At 41.3% G+C, this 18,778-nt stretch overlaps 1 protein-coding gene across 5 annotated transcripts in view; it reads right to left on the bottom strand.

Moving 5' to 3' along the window:
- Positions 1-340: 340 nt before the first annotated feature.
- Positions 341-18,778, bottom strand: part of LOC113448857 (T cell receptor beta chain MC.7.G5-like) — a 42,446-nt gene continuing 24,008 nt past the window's right edge. For 4 of the 5 annotated variants that reach the window (XM_087920699.1, XM_087920702.1, XM_087920698.1 and 1 more), the window contains exons 3-6: positions 4,777-4,837; positions 1,749-2,078; positions 925-1,053; positions 341-583 (exon numbers count right to left, since the gene is read on the bottom strand). In XM_087920699.1, coding sequence (XP_087776825.1) covers positions 576-583; positions 925-1,053; positions 1,749-2,078; positions 4,777-4,837 — 528 coding nt within the window. In that variant the 3' untranslated portion in view covers positions 341-575. The remainder of the gene's footprint in view (positions 584-924; positions 1,054-1,748; positions 2,079-4,776; positions 4,838-18,778) is intronic. The other variant, XM_087920701.1, reaches the window with a different exon arrangement.

Below are 18,778 nucleotides of genomic sequence, written 5' to 3'. Positions count from 1 at the left end.
CATTGACTATGGTGATAGAAGCACAGTAGGATGCTATTATCAGGATTCATATTCCAGCACATTTTATGAAAGCTGCCCATCCAACAGTGACATTGTTCTTTTCTACATTCACATTGCCTTGATGGAGGACATCAGAAGACTCTGAATGCAATGAAGTCCAACCAACATGTGAAATACAAGCGACCCAGGATTTAACGAGAGCGGTGATGTGATTTGGAAGATACAGCAAGATGGGAAAATGTGTCATAATTTTCTCTGAATAGATGCAGTTTCCTCTTGCTCACTCCATATTCGGAGACAATATGAAAACCCACCTAGATTAATACTTTCCACACAAAGATAAGGAAACACCAACATTTTTATTATGAGGCAGAAAATATGTATTGAAATTTTCTCAAGGCATAGTACAATTTGATATAAAGTGACCAATGAGTCCCTCTGGAAGGAAGAAGCTGAGATGAAGGATGTGGAAACTTCAGAATGGAATGGATCTTCACTGGGAAAGGCCTGCAGCTATACGTAAATCTGTGCCTTGGCTGGTAAAGGAGTGAATACTGCTGTAGCAGGTAACGAAATTAGAGACCTACAAAAGAAGTAAATTTAGATGTACTGTAGGAATACAGCCAGCAATGACTATCAACACATGGCCTGTCACTTAAGTATATGACCGGAATAAGACACTTCAGAGTGTGTTTATACCAAACAACAATCAGGGCCTTTGCTAAACAAAGGCAGGATTTGCACTTCACATTAAACTCTAATGTGGTTTAATTACCCTTAGTGTGAACCCATCACCATAATTTGTTGGCTTAGTATGTTGTGTGAAAAACGTCATTTGTGGCTTATTTAATAAATTATAATCGATATGATGTTTAAACAGAATCACAAAGTTGTTCTTTGTTAGCCAAGATGGTTGTCTCTTACCCTTTTTTTTATAGAACTTGTAGATGCCCAGAATAACACTGTAGGCCAAGCTTTTAGCCCCTAGTAGGAGGAATATAAACTGTCCAGCATAAAGGCTGAGTTGAACCTCAGAGATACCTGAAGTTGATTCTGAAGAAAGAAAGAAAGAAAGAAAGAAGAAGTTGCTGTTGTAACAGAAGTTAGCAGCATGCTTAAGGAGATATTTCAGGCTGATATTTTAATACCCTGCCTCCCCCATTCAGTTTGCAAAGCTTGCAACCCAAATGTTTTGAGTTGGACTTTTTTCATGTCATTCCATTGAATGCTAATCCTTTCAATAAATAAGCAACAGGCCTTGGCCAGTCCTCTTGGATAGTTCATGCAAAAGTAGCAAATTGTTCATTTTAAAATGTGATTTATTACTGGTGCTTCTAGAGAAAATTGCAGGATTTTTGCCTCAGCCATATACCAAAAGAATTTGACAGTTGGCGATCTTTCTCTCTCTCCCTCCCTCCTTCTCTCCCTCTGGGTGTGTATATGGCAGTAGAAGTGGTGGATATAATTTGCCATTTTGCCATAAGTAATTTGCCATTTTTCCAGTTCTGCTCAAGCCTCTTTCATGTAAAACTCTTGACTTTACATGGATGATCCAATAATAAACAGCCACATGGTTGGGGGAAGCAGATGTGCTTGACCACTACGGTAGTAAATCAACTTACAAGGCCCAGAAGGTTTTCTCTTCCAGAAAGGAAGAAGCCACTTTCTGGCCATGTCTTCCTGATTGCAGAAGTCATCCTGCTTATGCATCCCCCTGCTGTTTGCTTAACTGCCCAGCATTTCCTTACCTGTCTTGTGGTCTGGACTGCTCTTCACTGAGTCACTCACCACCTGCCCTGTTTGGTTGACATGGCAGGAATAGTTGTGGCCTTGCTGCCACTCCTCTGCCAACACACGCATGCGGCTGGCAGTAGCGAAGTTGCATTCCCCTTGTTTCTTGATTGGCTCAGTAGCAGAGGAGAGTCGGTTAATCTTTTGGCCATCGCGCTCCCAGATCACATCCAGTGGCCACTCGTAGTGGAAGCCCTGGGCCAGGCACACAAGGTTGATACTCTTTTTGTGGCACAAAGGGCTCAGGAGAACGACTCTTGGTTGTGGCTGATCATTACACTTTGGATCTGCAGAGGAGAAGTATCCCTTATAAACCTTATAGTTGTGGTCACCACATTATAAAAAGGATGTTGAGGCTCTAGAAAAAGTACAGAGAAGAGCAACCAGGATGATTAGGGGACTGGAGGCTAAAACATATGAAGAACGGTTGCAGGAACTGGGCATGGCTAGTCTAGTGAAGAGAAGGACCAGGGGAGACATGATAGTGGTCTTCCAATATTTGAGGGGCTGCCACAGAGAGGAAGGGGTCAAGCTATTTTCTAATGCTCCTGTAGGCCAGACAAGGAATTATGGATGGAATCTGAACAAGGAGAGATTTAACTGGAAACAAGGAGAAACTTTCTGACAGCGAGAACAATCAACCAATGGAATAGCTTGCTCTCGGAAGTTGTGGGAGCACCATCAGTTGAGACTTTCAAGAAGAGATTGGACTGTCATCTGTCAGAAATGGTGTAGGGTCTCTTGCTTGGGGGTGGGTGGGGAGGTTGGACTAGATGACCTGCAAGGTCCCTTCTAACTCTGATTATCTGTTATCTGACTGAGCCAACCTTAACCTGTGATTAGAATTAAGACTCAGAAATGAAGCAGCCTGTCAAGAAAGAAAGGTCCCTTCTCAAATCTTCATGCCCTCCAAGAAAGGCTTGGAGTGGCAGCAGATATTCCAAGTTGAAGTCCCATAATCCTCTGGAAATGTACTGGCTGGAGTTATATATATATATATGGGTGAGCATGAAGTTGGAGAAGGCTGAACTTCGGTTTAATTATCTCACTTGTTACCACTTGGGTGGATGCTTTTACTAAGCAGATCAATTAATGCCAATGGTACCCTTGAATCATACTAATGAACAGGATGACTAGAACAAAATAGAGCCTCTGGTTTTAGTTCTGGTATATTTTCAAAATTATGAATGGCAGCATCCATTTCCTTTGGCCGGGCTTGCTTTTAAGACTATTTATATTAAAACATTCCTTAAGTGAACATTCCTCTACATTAAAAAAAAACCCTTTAAATTAAGATAAATAGGCCAAATGAATGCCAACAACAGTGAAATAAACTAGTGCAAGACCCAGTTGGGGTTCTCGTGATTTTAACTGTTGAATAGGAAGTGTGGTCTCTTGCTACTGCTTTGTTTTTAAATCTGCTTGGATGATCTAGTTTCTCTTAATTGGATAACCCTTTAACTGCACTGAGAGACAGATTGCAGTGACTAAAGACATAAGGTTAGAAATCAGAAGTGAGTTCTGGCACAAAGCCAGTTGGGTGACCTTGGGCCAGTTACTCTCTCTCAGCCCTTAGGAAGCAGGCAATTGTGGTGGTCTCTCATAGTTCCCACAGGCAATGGAAAACCAGTCCTGAAAAACCTTGCCAAGAAAAATGCCAGGGTCTTGTATGGATGGTCATCAGGAGTTGTTTTTTTTTTTTTTAAATGACTGAAAAAGCATCCCACCATCTAAAAGCATTTAGTTCAATTAAATCAGCCTTCCCTAATAAGCAACCACATCCCATGTGCCTTGGACTACAGCTCCCAACAGCCTGAGCCTTATGGAAAGTGTAGTCTAATTAATTAGGGTCTCCAACCTTGGCCACTTTACGACTTGTGGACTTCAACTCCCAGAATTCCTCAGCCAGCATTCGCTGGCTGAGGAATCCTGGGAGTTGAAGTCCACAAGTCGCAAAGTGGCCAAGGTTGGAGATCCCCTGGTCTCATATCATCTGAAAAGCAACTGGTGCCCGAAGGAATGCGAGCTGCCTCCGAGTTTGAGTCTAAAGCAGAACAGCTTGAAAGGCTCCAGCGGACGGTCCACTTCCAGACTAGATCTCAGCGACCAGCTGGTCAAACCTGCCTGCCCCCCACACCCTGCGCCGCTCTTTCCAGCTCCACTGGCGGATCAGCCTTTCCCAAGCTCTAAGTTCTCAGAAAGCTGCGAAAAACGGCCACTGATCGGGAGGACCTTCTGGCTTGGTTTGGGGAACTCAGGCTATCTGAGTCTGTCGCAGGAAGGTTGCCTCTCCTTGCCCAGCTACCGATACAGTTTTGCCCTTCGCCCAAATTGACCGACCCGGGACGTCGCTGACATCTCCCCTCCTTGGCCCGCTGCACCGGCCAAGGCAAGCGAACCAGCCCTTCTGATGCCTGAACTGCGGAGGAGAGGGAGAGGGGGGGCGGGCTCGCTCCGGCTTCTCCTCCGCTGCTCCTCCAACACACCCACCCTCACCATCCCCGCGCTGTGATGAATCCTCCAGGCATTTGGCGGGACCTTCGTGCCGGGACGGAGCCAAGCGGGTGTTTTGGGCGCTCCCTTCGCCCGTCTAACGAAAGGCGAGTGCGGCCTCCCTAGCAAAGACGAGCAAACGCGTCCCCAACTACCCAGGCGGCAATGAAAGCCTTTCCCAGCCCCGGGGATCTTTTCGATAAACAAGGGTTGGAAGGGACCCTGCAAGGCCATCCAGTCCAACCCCCCGCCCAAGAAGGGAGACCCCCCCCCCACACACACCGTCTCTGACAGAGGGAAGTCCAATCTCTTCTGGAAAGCCTCCGGGGTTCGAGTGCATTTCTCTAGCTGGATACTATAGAAATGATGGTCCCTGACCTTCTGCCACTCCCCGCCTCGGAACAACCCCACCTCGCTCCCTGGCAAGCCATCGGGGTAACGACCGGGGGAATTGAGACAGAAGAAGGAGAAGGGGAGCGCGTTTGGACTCACCTGTGACCAGGAGCTGCGTTCCTGTGGAAGCGAAGTGAGCTTGTTCACACAGCGCTGCAATCTTCCCGGGCGCCTTTGCAAAATCTCCCCGGCTCCTTCCGAGCCTTTGGAGGCCGGCCTTTCCGTTCCCCTTCGCCCGCGGGGCTTCCCAAGTCCAGACGAGCCGGCTTTACTGACCGTTCCGTCCAAAAGGAGGCGAGGATATGAGCTCCGCTCGGCCAAGGACGTTGCAAATGCTCAGTCCGGCGAGAGGGCGGCCGGCAAAACGGGAGCCCTGGCTTCTCATTTGGCAGCCTGCCAAAGGACCCTGCGCCCCAAACACCTGTTCGGCTCCCTCCGACTTCTTCTCCCGGGACCGGACCTGGGATCCGAACCCTTTTCCGCGGCTCCTGGCAGCCCCCATCCGAGTTCCTCGCCTGGCCAGAGTATCAGACGCGCCTTATACCACCGTGCCCCGTATTGTACACAGACAGACAAGGCGCAGCAAAAACTTCCGTTCACTTTTTGTGCGCAGCCCCGAGCATCCAAATTGCATCCACAGCGTTCATTCACGCTCCCTCCTCCGACGCCGGACGGTCTCTGGATATTAGGCATTTCAGAGGCCGACTCGCTGGGCCGGGAGCTGGGGGTGGGGAGTGTCCTCCAATCCGGGTGGGGGGCGGCGGCAAGCCTTAAGCGGTTCAAGTGGTTCTCATTTCTCCTATGCGTTCCTCTGCTTGAAACCGCTGGTTTCCTTTCAGAAATGGTGTAGGGTCTCCAGCTTGGGCGCGGGGTTGGACTAGATGACCTACAAGATCCCTTCCAACCCTTAATCTGTAAGTAAGTCAGTAATTGCAATGCCCCCCCCCCAAAAAAAACTTCTGGGGTTGGGGATTAGGGATTGGGATTGGTCAGATGCCCAGAGGACGCTGAACAAAAGGTACTGTATCGGTGATTTTTTCCCCCCTTCAACCTTTGCTGTAAGGTTGCTCCACCCAAGCCTTCCAGGAATCACCCCCCCCCACCAAAGAAAACGTGGTAGTGCTGGGCAGGGCTTTGAGGTGAAAGGCCCACTGTGCTGTCCAGACAGTTTAGAGTTAATGGGATTTGGGATAGTTAGTTAGGAATTGTGAGGTCTCCCCTTAAGGGAATGCATCATGGTAAATGTAGTTAAGGCATCCTGGGAAATGTAGTCCATGTCATGTGGTCACATCTGTAATCCGGATTGGTCACTAAATTGACCCTTGTTGGGTTGGGGGAGGCTCCCTCTCTCTTGCCTGAACACAACCTCATGGTAGCAGCTCTACCCCCTGCCTCTACGATATGGGATGAAAGAGAGAACTATCTTTCTACACCACAATTCAGATATGCAAAGGATTGGACATTAAGAAGAACCTCGTCATAAATGCGAGTTGATAAGGATGCCTGATGAACCAATAAAAAAGACTTTGTATGGATGCTTTGTCGAGTTGATCTGTCTGCTTTATGCCATCCAGACACTAATAAGCAGAACACCCACCAAGTGGACATGCTGGGGATAGCACAGGATGTGCTTTACCTATGGAAGAATCCAAGGCCAGCCTCAGTCTCGGAGAGTCACGGCATGCCTCCTGCCCTCCTAACAACAGCACCCACCCAGCCCGGCCCACAAGCTCAAAAGCAGCACATTAGGATGGATGATGAGATCATGCCGATGATGCTGGTAGCAGTTTGAAACTTGTAATTGCTGAAATATTGAATCATACTGAACATCAGAATTGTAGGATAGAAGAACAAGGATCCTCTCATCCAGTACCCTGCTTAATCCCTTACTTCAGTATCCCTAGCAAATCGTTTTCCAAATGTTAGGTACATCACATCCGAAAACCTGTCAGTTCAATAGCTGAGAACAGCTCTTAACTATCTGGACATTCATCCTGACATTCAACCTAATTTGACTTGTAATTAAAATTTCTTGTCTTTTGTCCTGTCTTCTGAAATAACTTTGAATTATTCTGCCCTGTCTTCAACACGACAGTCTTTCAGATGCTTGTAGACAACTACCTTGTCTCTTCCCTGTCTTCTCTCTAGACAAACATTGCCACCAAGTCTTATTTATGGGTTTCTTTTTCCGCCTATCATTTTGGTTGCCCTCCTCTGGAAATTCCCCAGTTTTTCAGTGTCCTTTTGAAAACAGGGTGACAAATTTTCTAGGTATAGACAGGCCAACAAACAATAAAGAGATGCCAGACTAATCTTATTTTATTCTTTGACAAAGTGACTAAATTAGAAGACCAGCAAAATGCTGTGGACATAGTAGGGTAATACCGGTAGTATAATTAGACTTACTGTATGTAAGGCATTCAACAAAGTAGAACATAACCTACTTCTTGGTAAGCTAGAAAAAATGTGGGATAGACAGCATCACCACCAGATGGATTTGTAACTGGCTGACAAACCATACTCAACAAGTAGTCCTTAATGGCATTACCTCTACATGGAAGGAAGTCAACAGTGGGACACACTACAAGATTCCATTTTAGGCCCAGTATTCTTCATAAATGAATTAGATGAGGGAATAGAAGGGGAACTCATCAAATTTGCAGACAAAACTAAGCTGTCAGGAATAGCCAACACCCCAGAAGACAAACTTGGGATCCAAAAAGATCTCGACAGACCTTAACAACAGGCCCTATCCAACAAATGAAATTTAATGTGGAGAAAAGCAAGGTTTTTCACCTAGGCTGGAAAAACCAAAAGTACAAGTACAGATTAGGCAAAACCTGACTCAAAAACAATAACTTTGAGAGGGACCTTGGATCATCACTTAAACATGAGCCAGTAGTGTGTGGTAACAGCCAAAAAAGCTAATACAATCCTTGGTTGTATAATCAGAGGCAAAGAATCAAAATCACGTAAAGTATCAGTAGCACTTTAGAAAGTCTTAATAAGGCCACATCTGGTGTCCTGCATCCAGTTTTGGTCACCACATTACAAAAAAGAAGTTGAGACTTTGGGAAAAGTGCAAACAAGAACAACTAAGATGATTAAAGACTTGGAGACAAAAACATGTGGACGGTTGCAGGAATGTGGCTAATCTAGAGAAAAGCAAGACTAGGGGTGACATGATAGCAGTATTCCAGTGTCTGAGGGGCTGCCACAAAGAAGGGGTCTATAATGATTCTTAAACCACTCATCCATTTTACTATTCACTGAAATAATATGCAGTTGTACTTTCAGTGCCTTAATTATAAGAAGTTCAAAATCTCATGTACTCCCTTTGACTTAAAGATTTTTTATCCATGAGATGCTGATTGTTGTCTAGTACTTCTTAAAAGGGCTTTTCTGAAAATTTAGAAGTGCATATCTAAGTACGCTGCATTTTCTTTTTTGTAGATAAAACTATTTTATTTTGACAGCCGAGCAAAGCTCCATTTCCTGTGGTAAAGCTATAAATGATTTAAAAATGTGCAATATGCCAACATCTCTTTTTAAAGTCAGAATTAGCAAACTTTGTTTTTGCTTGTGTGCAAAAGCAGTTATGAGTTTCAATATACATAACCATTTAAAGACAACCTGTCTCCTTAAAAGATTATTTACTTCAGAGTTTAAAACAACACACTTTACATCATTGAGTCCAAATAAACTCTATTTCTGCTCAAACTGTTCTGCCCCTTAGTAAAATATTCTACTAAGTTTTAAGATCATTAAATTGCAGTTTTATATACACCCATTCACCATAGCTTCTAACACTAATATGGAAGGTTTGTGCCATTCCTTATTCTCTCCCTTAATACCTAGATGTATTTTTAAAAGATACCTGTACTTCTTTTTGAATAAATTTCCACACCCCCATTAGCTTTGTTCTTATAATTTTATCAGCAATGATCTCCGTTATTGTATTTTTCATCAATACTCTACTAAACAGCCTTGGCAAGCCAGGATTCCCCATGAACACAAGCCTTGTCCCTAGTGACCATTCTATGATTCAAATTATGCCAGTCCTGTCTGTATAGTGCAAAACTGGCTTATCACCAGTTGGATGTCCATTGGATGTCCATTTAATTGATCCCCCCCCAACCAGTGTCGATGCATCATAGCTAGATAATGGCAGAGAGAAGCTTTAATTGGAAGATGGAAAATGCATATCATAGGATGTTTGTGAGCCAATCAGTTCCCATAAAATCTCTCTCACCAACATTAGTACTGAGGACAATACATTCCATTAGACAGCTCAAATTTGGCGAGGCCTTATGTATATTGTTAAGCCAAGGTTTACACTTAACATTTTACTTACTTGCCTCACTTAAACTTTACCATGGCACAATCAGGCCAATCTTTCCCCTTGTTAATTTGACATTGATCTCATCTCCATTCCCAGTCCATGAGTAAACCATCCTTAACTCCTTAATATAGATGTTGCTTTTGAAGTAGTGACTCTTTCCTATACTATTTTCCTATTTTTATCAGTTTCATCACTTCCCCTTTCCCTATAAATTGAGAAAGTCAATTATCCAGTATTAATCAGTTTCATTCTTCGCCTGTGCAGGGAGTAGCTAGTAGAAAAATCATGTCCTACCCGCCCTCTAGAGTTATTTCTGACCTGGGTGTCTTCCTATATATTCCTTTATTCCACCCCACTGTTTTTAAACTTGGGAGATGCCAAAATATGGCACAGGTATACAAAGAAGGCTTGACCATGGAAGTCAATCCTTCTCTACAGGCTCCTGATTGCTGTTTTCCTACATTGGTTGGTGATGTACTGAAGGGGAGAAGAAAAAGAGGAAAACCAATTGCTTCTAATGAGTGGTTCACCCACAAACCAGGACAACGCCACTTGGCAATGATTCAAACAAAAGGAAAGAAGACAGGATAAAGGCTCAACATAACAGGCAGTAAGCTCAAGTATCAATTCTACGTTGGCGTTGTTAATGCCAAATCTGGAATGGGGTGATTGTGTTTTAACTAGCAGTTAGAAAAGAACTTGTGTTATGCTAAGGATCCAAATCTATGTATAATCAGAAGATGGGGCCACTGTCATCCATGTGTATATGTACACTCAAAGTGGGGAAAAGGAAAAAAAAGCCACAAAGCATACTACCTCTTAGGTACTAAATAAAACTAAGAATGTAGTCATATCACATCATAAATTAAATTATTGATAATATCAACAATATAAAAGAAAAGCTTATAAACTCATATATGTGGTCCAATTTCTAAATAGTCCTCCAAGCTGGACTCCTGGTGATAAAATCTATGTTCAAATATAGAACAAGAGATGAGTTCTTTAGACCATTGTATAATTGATGGCAAATGGATGTTCTTCCAGCTTTATAGTATCCTTTTTTTGTGACCATAAAAGCAGACAATATTTATTTCCATTATCTTCCTGTTAGTTTCCAAACCATTGATATATAATTCAAAGGAATGTAAGCCTCTATAAAAAGAATGAGTCTTTGAGAACAGAATTAATACGTAAAACAATTTCTATGCAGAAAGAATCCTTGTAGCACTCGGTGACATCTGGCATGAACCAGTGTTGCCTTTTAAGCATAACATCTCAACTAGTGGGTTAAAACTATCAATTTCTTTCTTAAAAAGTGATAGGTAGCCACCTGAGAAATAATTGTGTTGTTGATGTTGAATTAACCATAATTTTAAACATATGGAAATGTGACACAGAGAGGCCCAGAAGACAGCATAGTGATAAACATTAATGCTTACATACACAATATTTCCCAATATTCTTGGATGTCTACTTTAATGTGTTCTAATAGCCTTTTATAAATAGCTGTTACAGGCTGATTATTATAAACAATATGTTAAATCCTCTAGAGCTAGGAGAAGCACTTAAGGCTGCTGGCCCACATCTAGATCATGTCAAAAAATGTTTTAACTGAAAACAGTGCCTCTCTGCACTGTCTGGCAAATGATACTTATATTTCAGCCACGTTTTTTTCTTCCTTCAACAAGAAAAAAAAAACCCTATTAAATGGAGGTTGTAGATTGAACAGCATAACATCAGTGCTCCAAATTTGTTTCCAGTCCAATCCTGCTTAAATTTGGGGATCAGCCTAGATCAAGACCTGCTGAGATGTAAGCCCATTTCCTGTTTTGTTTCTATTTGAAGGAAAATTAGTTTGATATGCTACCACAGACTGTGTGATTCACGGATGGGCCAGCTGAGAAAGTGCCCCACCACATTAAGGGCACTTTTTTGGATATGTTGTTATCTGATGTTGTGGCCCAGAGGTGTTTTGGGTGTATAAGTGCCTTAATTTAATCTTTAATCTACCTATCCTGCTGAAAGTTGGTTTGATGCATCATGGCTAGCCATGCTTTTTGAACCAAAAATATGTCATTTGATCACATAAAAAATAATCCTCCTGAACTTGTTTCTTGGTTGCATAGGCCCGTTAATTTATTATTTATTTTGAGCAAATTGATGAAGTGTATCATCAATAACCTTTAAGTCAATTGACAGACAGTTCCATTTATATCCAGGGACACTCGGAGATACATTTGAAGGGTACATTTCAGTGGTGGGATTCAAAAGTTTTTACTACCAGTTCTGTGGGCGTGGCTTGGTGGGCATGGCAGGGGAAGAATATTGTAAAATTTCCAGTTAGAGGAGGTATTTGCCAGTTTTCTGAACTACTCAAAATTTCTGCTACTGTTTCTCCAGAACTGGACCCCTGGTACATTTGCCCATTTATTTATTTATATTTATTTTGTTTAGAATGGAATAATGCACAGTGGCTAGTGATGCTGAGCAAAACAAGATGCTGTCCCAACCAATCCTGTCCAGCCTGCAGTATATATGGATGTATTATTTGGGTTAGGCCAAAGCTAATTTTAAGATTCAGCATGATCTGTGAGTCTAGCTGGTATACATGTTTAGTTTGCTTACACTAGTTGCTGTTCTAAGATAATTATTTTTCATTATATTGAAATATATATTTAGCATCGATAGAAGAAAATATTTGTAACTCAGGGTTGAACAGTGGGATCCCTGCTTGCTATGAGCTTGGTGGTTTTCCTGCAGAAGTTTCATTACCAAATGTGCTGTCCAGCCACTGTATGGGAATTGGATAGTTAGGTAGCAATTGTGACCTGTCCCCTTAAGAGAATACATCATGGTAAATATAGTTAAGGTATCCTGGGAAATGTAGTCCATATCACGTGACCACATCTGTAATCCTGATTGGTCACTAAATTGACCCTCGAGGGGTTGGGGGAGTTTTCCTCACTCTTTGGCTGATCTCACAGACTTGTGGTAACTGGTCTATTTCTACCACTAAGAGATGAAGGAAAAAGGATAGCAGATAATCATCTTTTTACCTACAAGACAGAGGACTGGTCATTAAATAACTTCATCACAAATGTGAGTTATGAGGATACCTGATGAACCAATAAAAGTACTTTGTTATGGATGTTTTGTGGAGTTTATCTATCTGCGTCTGTACAGAAGACAGATCTACCACTGTACAGAATAAGAACACCAAACATCAATTAGATAACATCATCAATGCTACATAAATACATTATTTATTTAGTTTGAAGGGCAGCATATGCTCATTACAAAGGCACAATATAGGTACAATTGTTTTATGCACTTTGTGAACTAGTTACAGAAATAATATGGTGATCATTTTTAATTATCTGTCTACAGAATATTTACATGAATCAGGAATCAGGAAAGAATAGCCAAATTCATCATCAATAGTTAGGCAATCTGATCCTATCCAGCATTAGGCAGACCAAATTCCATTGATTTTCTTATGTATACAAAAACAGAAACAGTATGAAGGAGAGAAGGTTTAATCTGGAAAAGAAATAGTGGGGAAAGATTAGTACTTATTTCCCTGCACCTCCCCTTCTTTTTTGCTCAGGATCACAACAATATTTTGTACAACAGCTTTAGTGACTATCTATCCAGATGTTTCCAGGGAGGAAAGAGTCAACTGTCTGCTTCCTCTTAGGTTTTGCTTATGCCTTCAAAGGTAAAACCAGCTATTGTTTTTTTTCCCACCAAAGGAGATTTTTGTAAAGCCAGTGCCTGCTATTGTATCATAGTGGTCCCTGTATTTCACAGTGATTGACTGCTTTGCAGAAACTCTGGAGCAATCTCACCAAGTCTATTTGGAAGCCCTAAATTCCTTTTCGATGAGTTTCCACAGACTGTTGCTCTCTAAGTATGGCTAGTCTCCCCTTCCTTCCCTAGTAGGCAGGGAAAGAACTGCCTAGTAGGCAGGGATTTCACAGAGAGAAGAAACGTCCTCCAGTCCACTATCTGTCTGGCAACTAGGGCAGCACTTTAGAGTTCTGCTAAAGGTAGGTAGGTAAATCTAATTCAACTACCTATTTTCAGTACTGATGACCAGATGCTAACCCAAAAAGAATGACCTTTTCCTCCTGCTTGTCGATCTTTGCAGACTAATGATTTACATTTAGCTCAAACTGATTATTTGTTTTTGGAGTTATAATGTTGGTGTACCATAGCTTGGCTGAGATACATTGTTGGGTTCTGATCTATCAGTTGGAATTCAAGAGATATACTGCACCAGCCTAGGGAGATTCCACACTATTTGTTTACTTCTTTGAAACCACCAGAATCTTATAGTCATTTACCTGGCTGGAAATAATTCTCAATGAATGTTATAGGACTTACTTTTGGAGCAGATGCTTTGTGAATGGTATGGCAAGTTGGTGGCCATCATTGAATGTTGTGAGGCAAATTCTTGGGCTAGGCTTTGATATTGCATTATGTCTTCTTTTTTTTCCAAAAATTTTATTGATTTTAAAAAAAAACATAAACAACCAAAACATGAAAACATTAAATATCTTTTTTGAAAGCAGCTTGATCCTGGGTTACATCTCTTCGTACAGATACAAATTCAAGTTCATGCTCATTTTTATATACCGTTCCATATCTTATTACCATTCTACATTTTCTATATAGTTTCTCCCCTCTTTTAACTCTCTTAATTCTATTTTATTTATTTCATCTCAATTTAAATCATTATACTTATATCCTTTGTCTGTCCTGTTTCAGCTGTCTATTATCTTTTCTCATTAAAACAAAATTTCTCCTGTAATCACCGATTGGAGTATGATGCCTTTATATCTTTCCCCTAAATTTGTAACACTTAATATAATACATAACTTTCATTCGAATTCTGCTTAGTACATTCTAAAGCTACACACTATATTTTAAGAAAAGAAGAAATAATAAATATATATTTTAATTAAAACAACAATCCATACCAATTCAACTCTATCGTTAAAATTAATATTCATTTAAATTTTAAACATTTTAAACATTACTTTTCAAATAGGTATCATGCTTCTATGGGAACACTTATAAATTTTGCGTAGTTACTTCCCCCCCCCCATTTCACTTATATTTTAAAACATTGTATAATTAAAATGTTCCCATTCCTTCCTAATTCAATTCTCTCATTTATTCCATTTCATTTATTTTGTTCAAAAAAGTTTCACTGAATTACACTGAGCATTTTATCCCCTTTTAAAATCATATGTTGTTCCAATTTTCTAACATTATTTCTAATACAAGTATAACAATACAATCTTATGTACCTTTGCAGAATCTCTTTTTCAGTTATATTTTTACCCATTATCTCTGAATAAGTCCTGTTTCTTTACATCTTGCTCCAAACCTTTATAGCTTCTCTTCCCTCCCTCCCTCCCTTGCTTCTTCACTCTGCCCTTTTTACCCCCTTGTCTCTCCACCTCCATTTCCCTCTTCTGTGTTCCCCTTTTCTGTTGCTTTCTGACATTATAACCACTTTTCACCTTATTTTTCCCCTTTTTGGTTGTTTTTTTAGGTCTTAAATTCTCCATTCTCTTTCCCCCTTTTCCCCTTTCTTCTCCAGATAAAGTTACTTGTTCATTAAAGATGGCTTCTTCTTTGTCCCAATCTTGTTGCGCAGTCTTTTCTTGTAGTTTCTCATAGGTACAGATCGCCATATCTAAGAAATGAAAAACGGAGCCAAAAGAGCCCTTCCCTTCTTGTTCCTCTTCTTTGTATTTTTTAAATTCCATTTTCAGTTCATCCACAAGTGATGCCATTGTAAAAATATTTTTAAACAACCACCCAATTGTTTTTAATCATTCAAATATAATTTCCAGAAGTTCCAAAGTCACCAAACAATCCAAATACACACAAGCTGTTTCATTTAACACTTTCTTCTTTTTTCACTTTCTCTTCCTGGGGTCACTATTTAGTTACAAAGTTCTAGTTAAAATGTATCTTTTAGAAGTCTTATTAGGATTTAACTTTGGATTCTTTTAAATTCCAAGCAGCCTCCTCCAGCCAAATCTTGCTCTTATTCTTTTCCTCTGTTCAGAAATCTTTATTGTCCCCTTGGCATTTAATTTTCCAGTTTAATTACCTGTTGATGCCAAAGTGGATTTTTCCGATTTCTCATTCATCTGCTGTCAACATAAGGAAGGAGAGTGAGAAAAAAAAACTTTCCCTTTTCACTTTCATTAGCTGCTTCCGAATCTTCTTTGGGAGTGATGTATGTTTTATAAAATTTAAATTCCAGGATACCTCAGTTGTTGCTTCTTATCCCGGTCAGCCAAAACTTTCACTTCTTAACTTCCTCCTGCACTTTCTTTTCCAGATGAGTGCTTCTTTGAGGCGGCCATTTCTGACCGCCGCTCTTACTGCCTTCGGGAAAGGGAGTTTAGCCAGCTGAGGAGGAAAGATGTGGCTTTCCTCGACCCTGCTGGAGTCTCCCCCGTCTTCACCACCTCTATGGGGTGGCTTAGCCCCGAAGCCAGCTGGCTTGGGGCGCTCCAGCAGCGAGCCCAGGCAGAAACCACTCACGATTGTGGATTCCTGCCTGCCACCGAAGCCCTGCAAACCGGAAGTTTGATATTGCATTATGTCTTAATGGGGTTGATTTAGTTTTAATTCAGCATGTTGTATAAACCCAGCCATCATGATTTACACAGGACACAGTCATTAATCAAATTATGGCTTAATATGATGTTTAGATCCAATTTCTACAGCAGAATAGAATTGTGAGCTTTCTTGTAGGGTAAAAGTGGTCAATTGAAGAGGGAAAGAGAAAGTTAGCGATTCCCTTGGAGTAGAAATAACTTCTAGTACTCTTTCATATAGAGGGAAAAAACTAGGATTCAGAAGAATTCATTGTTGCCAATCAAGAAGAAATAGGTTCAGAACTACCCATCCCATCCTGATAGATTTCAGATGTACTGAAACTACAACTCTGATAATCTCTAGCTGTTGAGATAGAGGGCTCAGGTTGGGCAAGTCTAACAAGAATGATAGTAAGAATTGCTAGAAATGTTAAAACTCTTTCTCCTTCTGGCATGACTGGTCCTCTGACTCTTTGGCTAACTAGTGCTCCTTTGTATACTGTGTGTCATGAAACAATTTTGGAATGAGATGGCCCAGGTATGCAGAGGCCAGAAAATGGCTCCCTTGAGTGCGTGTGAGGGCTTCTATACCATGATGGGAATACAAGAAGCACACAAATACCTGCTAGATTTCTACCATCCCCTGTTCCTATCTCAATTTCCACTTCCTCTCCTCAGATGCACCAATGCTTACCACACTACTGAGCTTCAAAGAGGAGATGGCACTGGATAAGCACAGAGGCAGGCAGAGCCACAACTTCAGCCATCTTGGTCTTGAATTAACAGAAAAATGGAAGCTGTGGTTTCCTGCAAAGGGGCTCACTCTTTTGCATAGGAACACCAATGGTGAGCTATATTAAATGTGCATATTTCTATACTGAGGCAGTTTCACCCATTCCTCAAATGAGAAATGCACCAATTAATATTTGGTGAAACTTTTTAAAATTAAAATAAAAAAGCTAAAAACTTTTTCTGGCAAATACATTCCTTTTTTGGATTAATGTATCTCCATTTCATTTTTATTTCTTTTTCAATTGTTTTACCATATATTCCCTTGTGAGTCATGCATACTTAGTTTGCAAGCCCACTGGCAAAACCATTCGTTCAGTTTCTTGCTTTTGTTGATGTGAGCCAGTTTTGAAGATAGTAATTATCTGAAAAGTAGGATAAACATACAGTAAATAAGCAATAAACATATATGAATTTAAATAAGGAGGGAATGTGCAGCAATTAACAAGTACAGCAAATGTGCCTCTGTGGCTTATGAGCTTTTAAAATAATTTCATATAGTTAAAATTATGTTGTAGAATCATTCCAAATAATAAAAAAGTGCTTTATAAATCTATTCTTGGAAAGTAAATTAAAGAAGTAATGTCCATTCCGAACTTTAAAATGGGAAGGAGGATGGCACTTTTGTTCCCCATTCTCTGCCTCAATGTAAATGTTGGATTTTAACACAGTGAATCTCTGAGCTGTTGTTTCTTTAATTATGACTTTTTCTTTATGTTATAAAGAAGAGCACGGGGAGACTCCTCTCATCTATTAAAACTCTTCCAGAGAATGTGTTCCTGCAAACTCCTGGCTTTTCACTGCATCCCACTGCCTGGTTTAACAATATATCAGATACATTGCCTGATGATTAAATAAATAATGCAGCTTTTTATCAGTTGCAGCAACACCTCCCTCCCGCCATTTTCCCCTCAGATCTCTGGCTCTCTCGTGTTCCAGCCTCAACTCCTAAAAGCATAGCCCCCTTTCAGGAATCTCCATTGTCCACTTCTATTGTACAGTTGAATGGTGAGCTTCTCACCAGAAAGTTAACATGTCCTGTCAAGTGAAGCTCACCACATACTGACTTCATGTTAATGGTATCTATGGGGGTGGGGATAAAAAAAAAAAGGCATGAGGCAATACTACATCCACCAATTTTCCCTTTTTTTTTTGACTGACCTCCCCATGGACACCACTGTTCCACGTCCATGTCTGTGTAATTTTCTTGGCAATAGTACAAGGTTGTCCTCTCTGCTTGCTTAGGGCTTGAAGTTACGAAAGACTGCCCCCCCCCCCCCACCCCAAAAGCTACTTATAACCTGGTTTCAAATTTTGAAATATTCTGTAAATACGGTCCTATTCGTGTGACTTTTTTAAAATAAAACAAAAACCCCGCCCCCCGAATAGCACATGGTTTCAAAGAGGCAGTCTCTCTTGGAAAGCTGTGCCTCACAGCCTCTCTGCAGAAAACAGGGAAAGTTAGGTATTCTTGGGCTGAACGCTTCTAGTTCCTGGATGGGAACTAGTGGGAAGCAGGCCTCGGCCTACAAGCAGTAACCACTCCACATACTGGTAGCTTCTGCTGCCCAGCTACAGGCTCTCTTGGTTGAGTGAATGGTAGGGTATGGAGCAGCCCAAGGCCTGCAGGGACCCTGATGGCAGAAAGCAGACAATGGGGCATTTCAGGAAGTGAAATGGGAGGCAGGTGAGTTTATCCCTGTGCTAGGTTTCCCAGGCACCCGCTACCCTGGGGGCTCATGCAGTCCAGAGGTGGTATTCAGCAGGTTCTGATCAGTTCTGGAGAACCGGTAGCGGAAATTTTGAGTAGTTTGGAGAACCGGTAAGTACCACCTCTGACTGGAGATTTTACAGTATCCTTCCCCTGCCACTCCCACCAAGCCACGCCCACAGAATCAGCAGTAAAAAAAATTGAATCCCACCACTGATGCAGTCACTTCATCTCCTCTTCAGGGAGAGCAGGCCCACACAACCTTCTCATTTAATGACCATGATGACTTGCGACCGTAATGGGCAGACTCCAGCTGCAACTCAAGGACTATTTGAATAGAAGTGGTTTGGTATTATCTTCTAAGTCTCAAAGGTCCTATATTGTTTTTTATAAATCCCCAACTGGTTGATAGCCTGGGATTTCCTAGTGATGTCCCATCCAAGCACAGGTAGTCCTCGAGTTACGGCCACAATGGAGTCCAAAATAGTATGTTGCTAAGCATTTGTTAAGAGAGTTTGCCCCATTTTACCACATTTCTCGCCATAGTTGTTAAGTGAATGATTACATTTTTATAGTTAATAACATGGTTGTTAAGTGAATCTGGCTTCCCCATTGACTTTGCTTGCCAGAAGG

The sequence above is a fragment of the Pseudonaja textilis genome, chromosome 1, assembly GCF_049901715.1.
Source record: "Pseudonaja textilis isolate UNSWEBS1 chromosome 1, rPseTex1.2, whole genome shotgun sequence".
Lineage (NCBI taxonomy): Eukaryota > Metazoa > Chordata > Lepidosauria > Squamata > Elapidae > Pseudonaja > Pseudonaja textilis.
The sequence above is the reverse complement of the archived record's forward strand: the minus strand, read 5'-3'. Positions and strand labels throughout refer to the sequence as shown.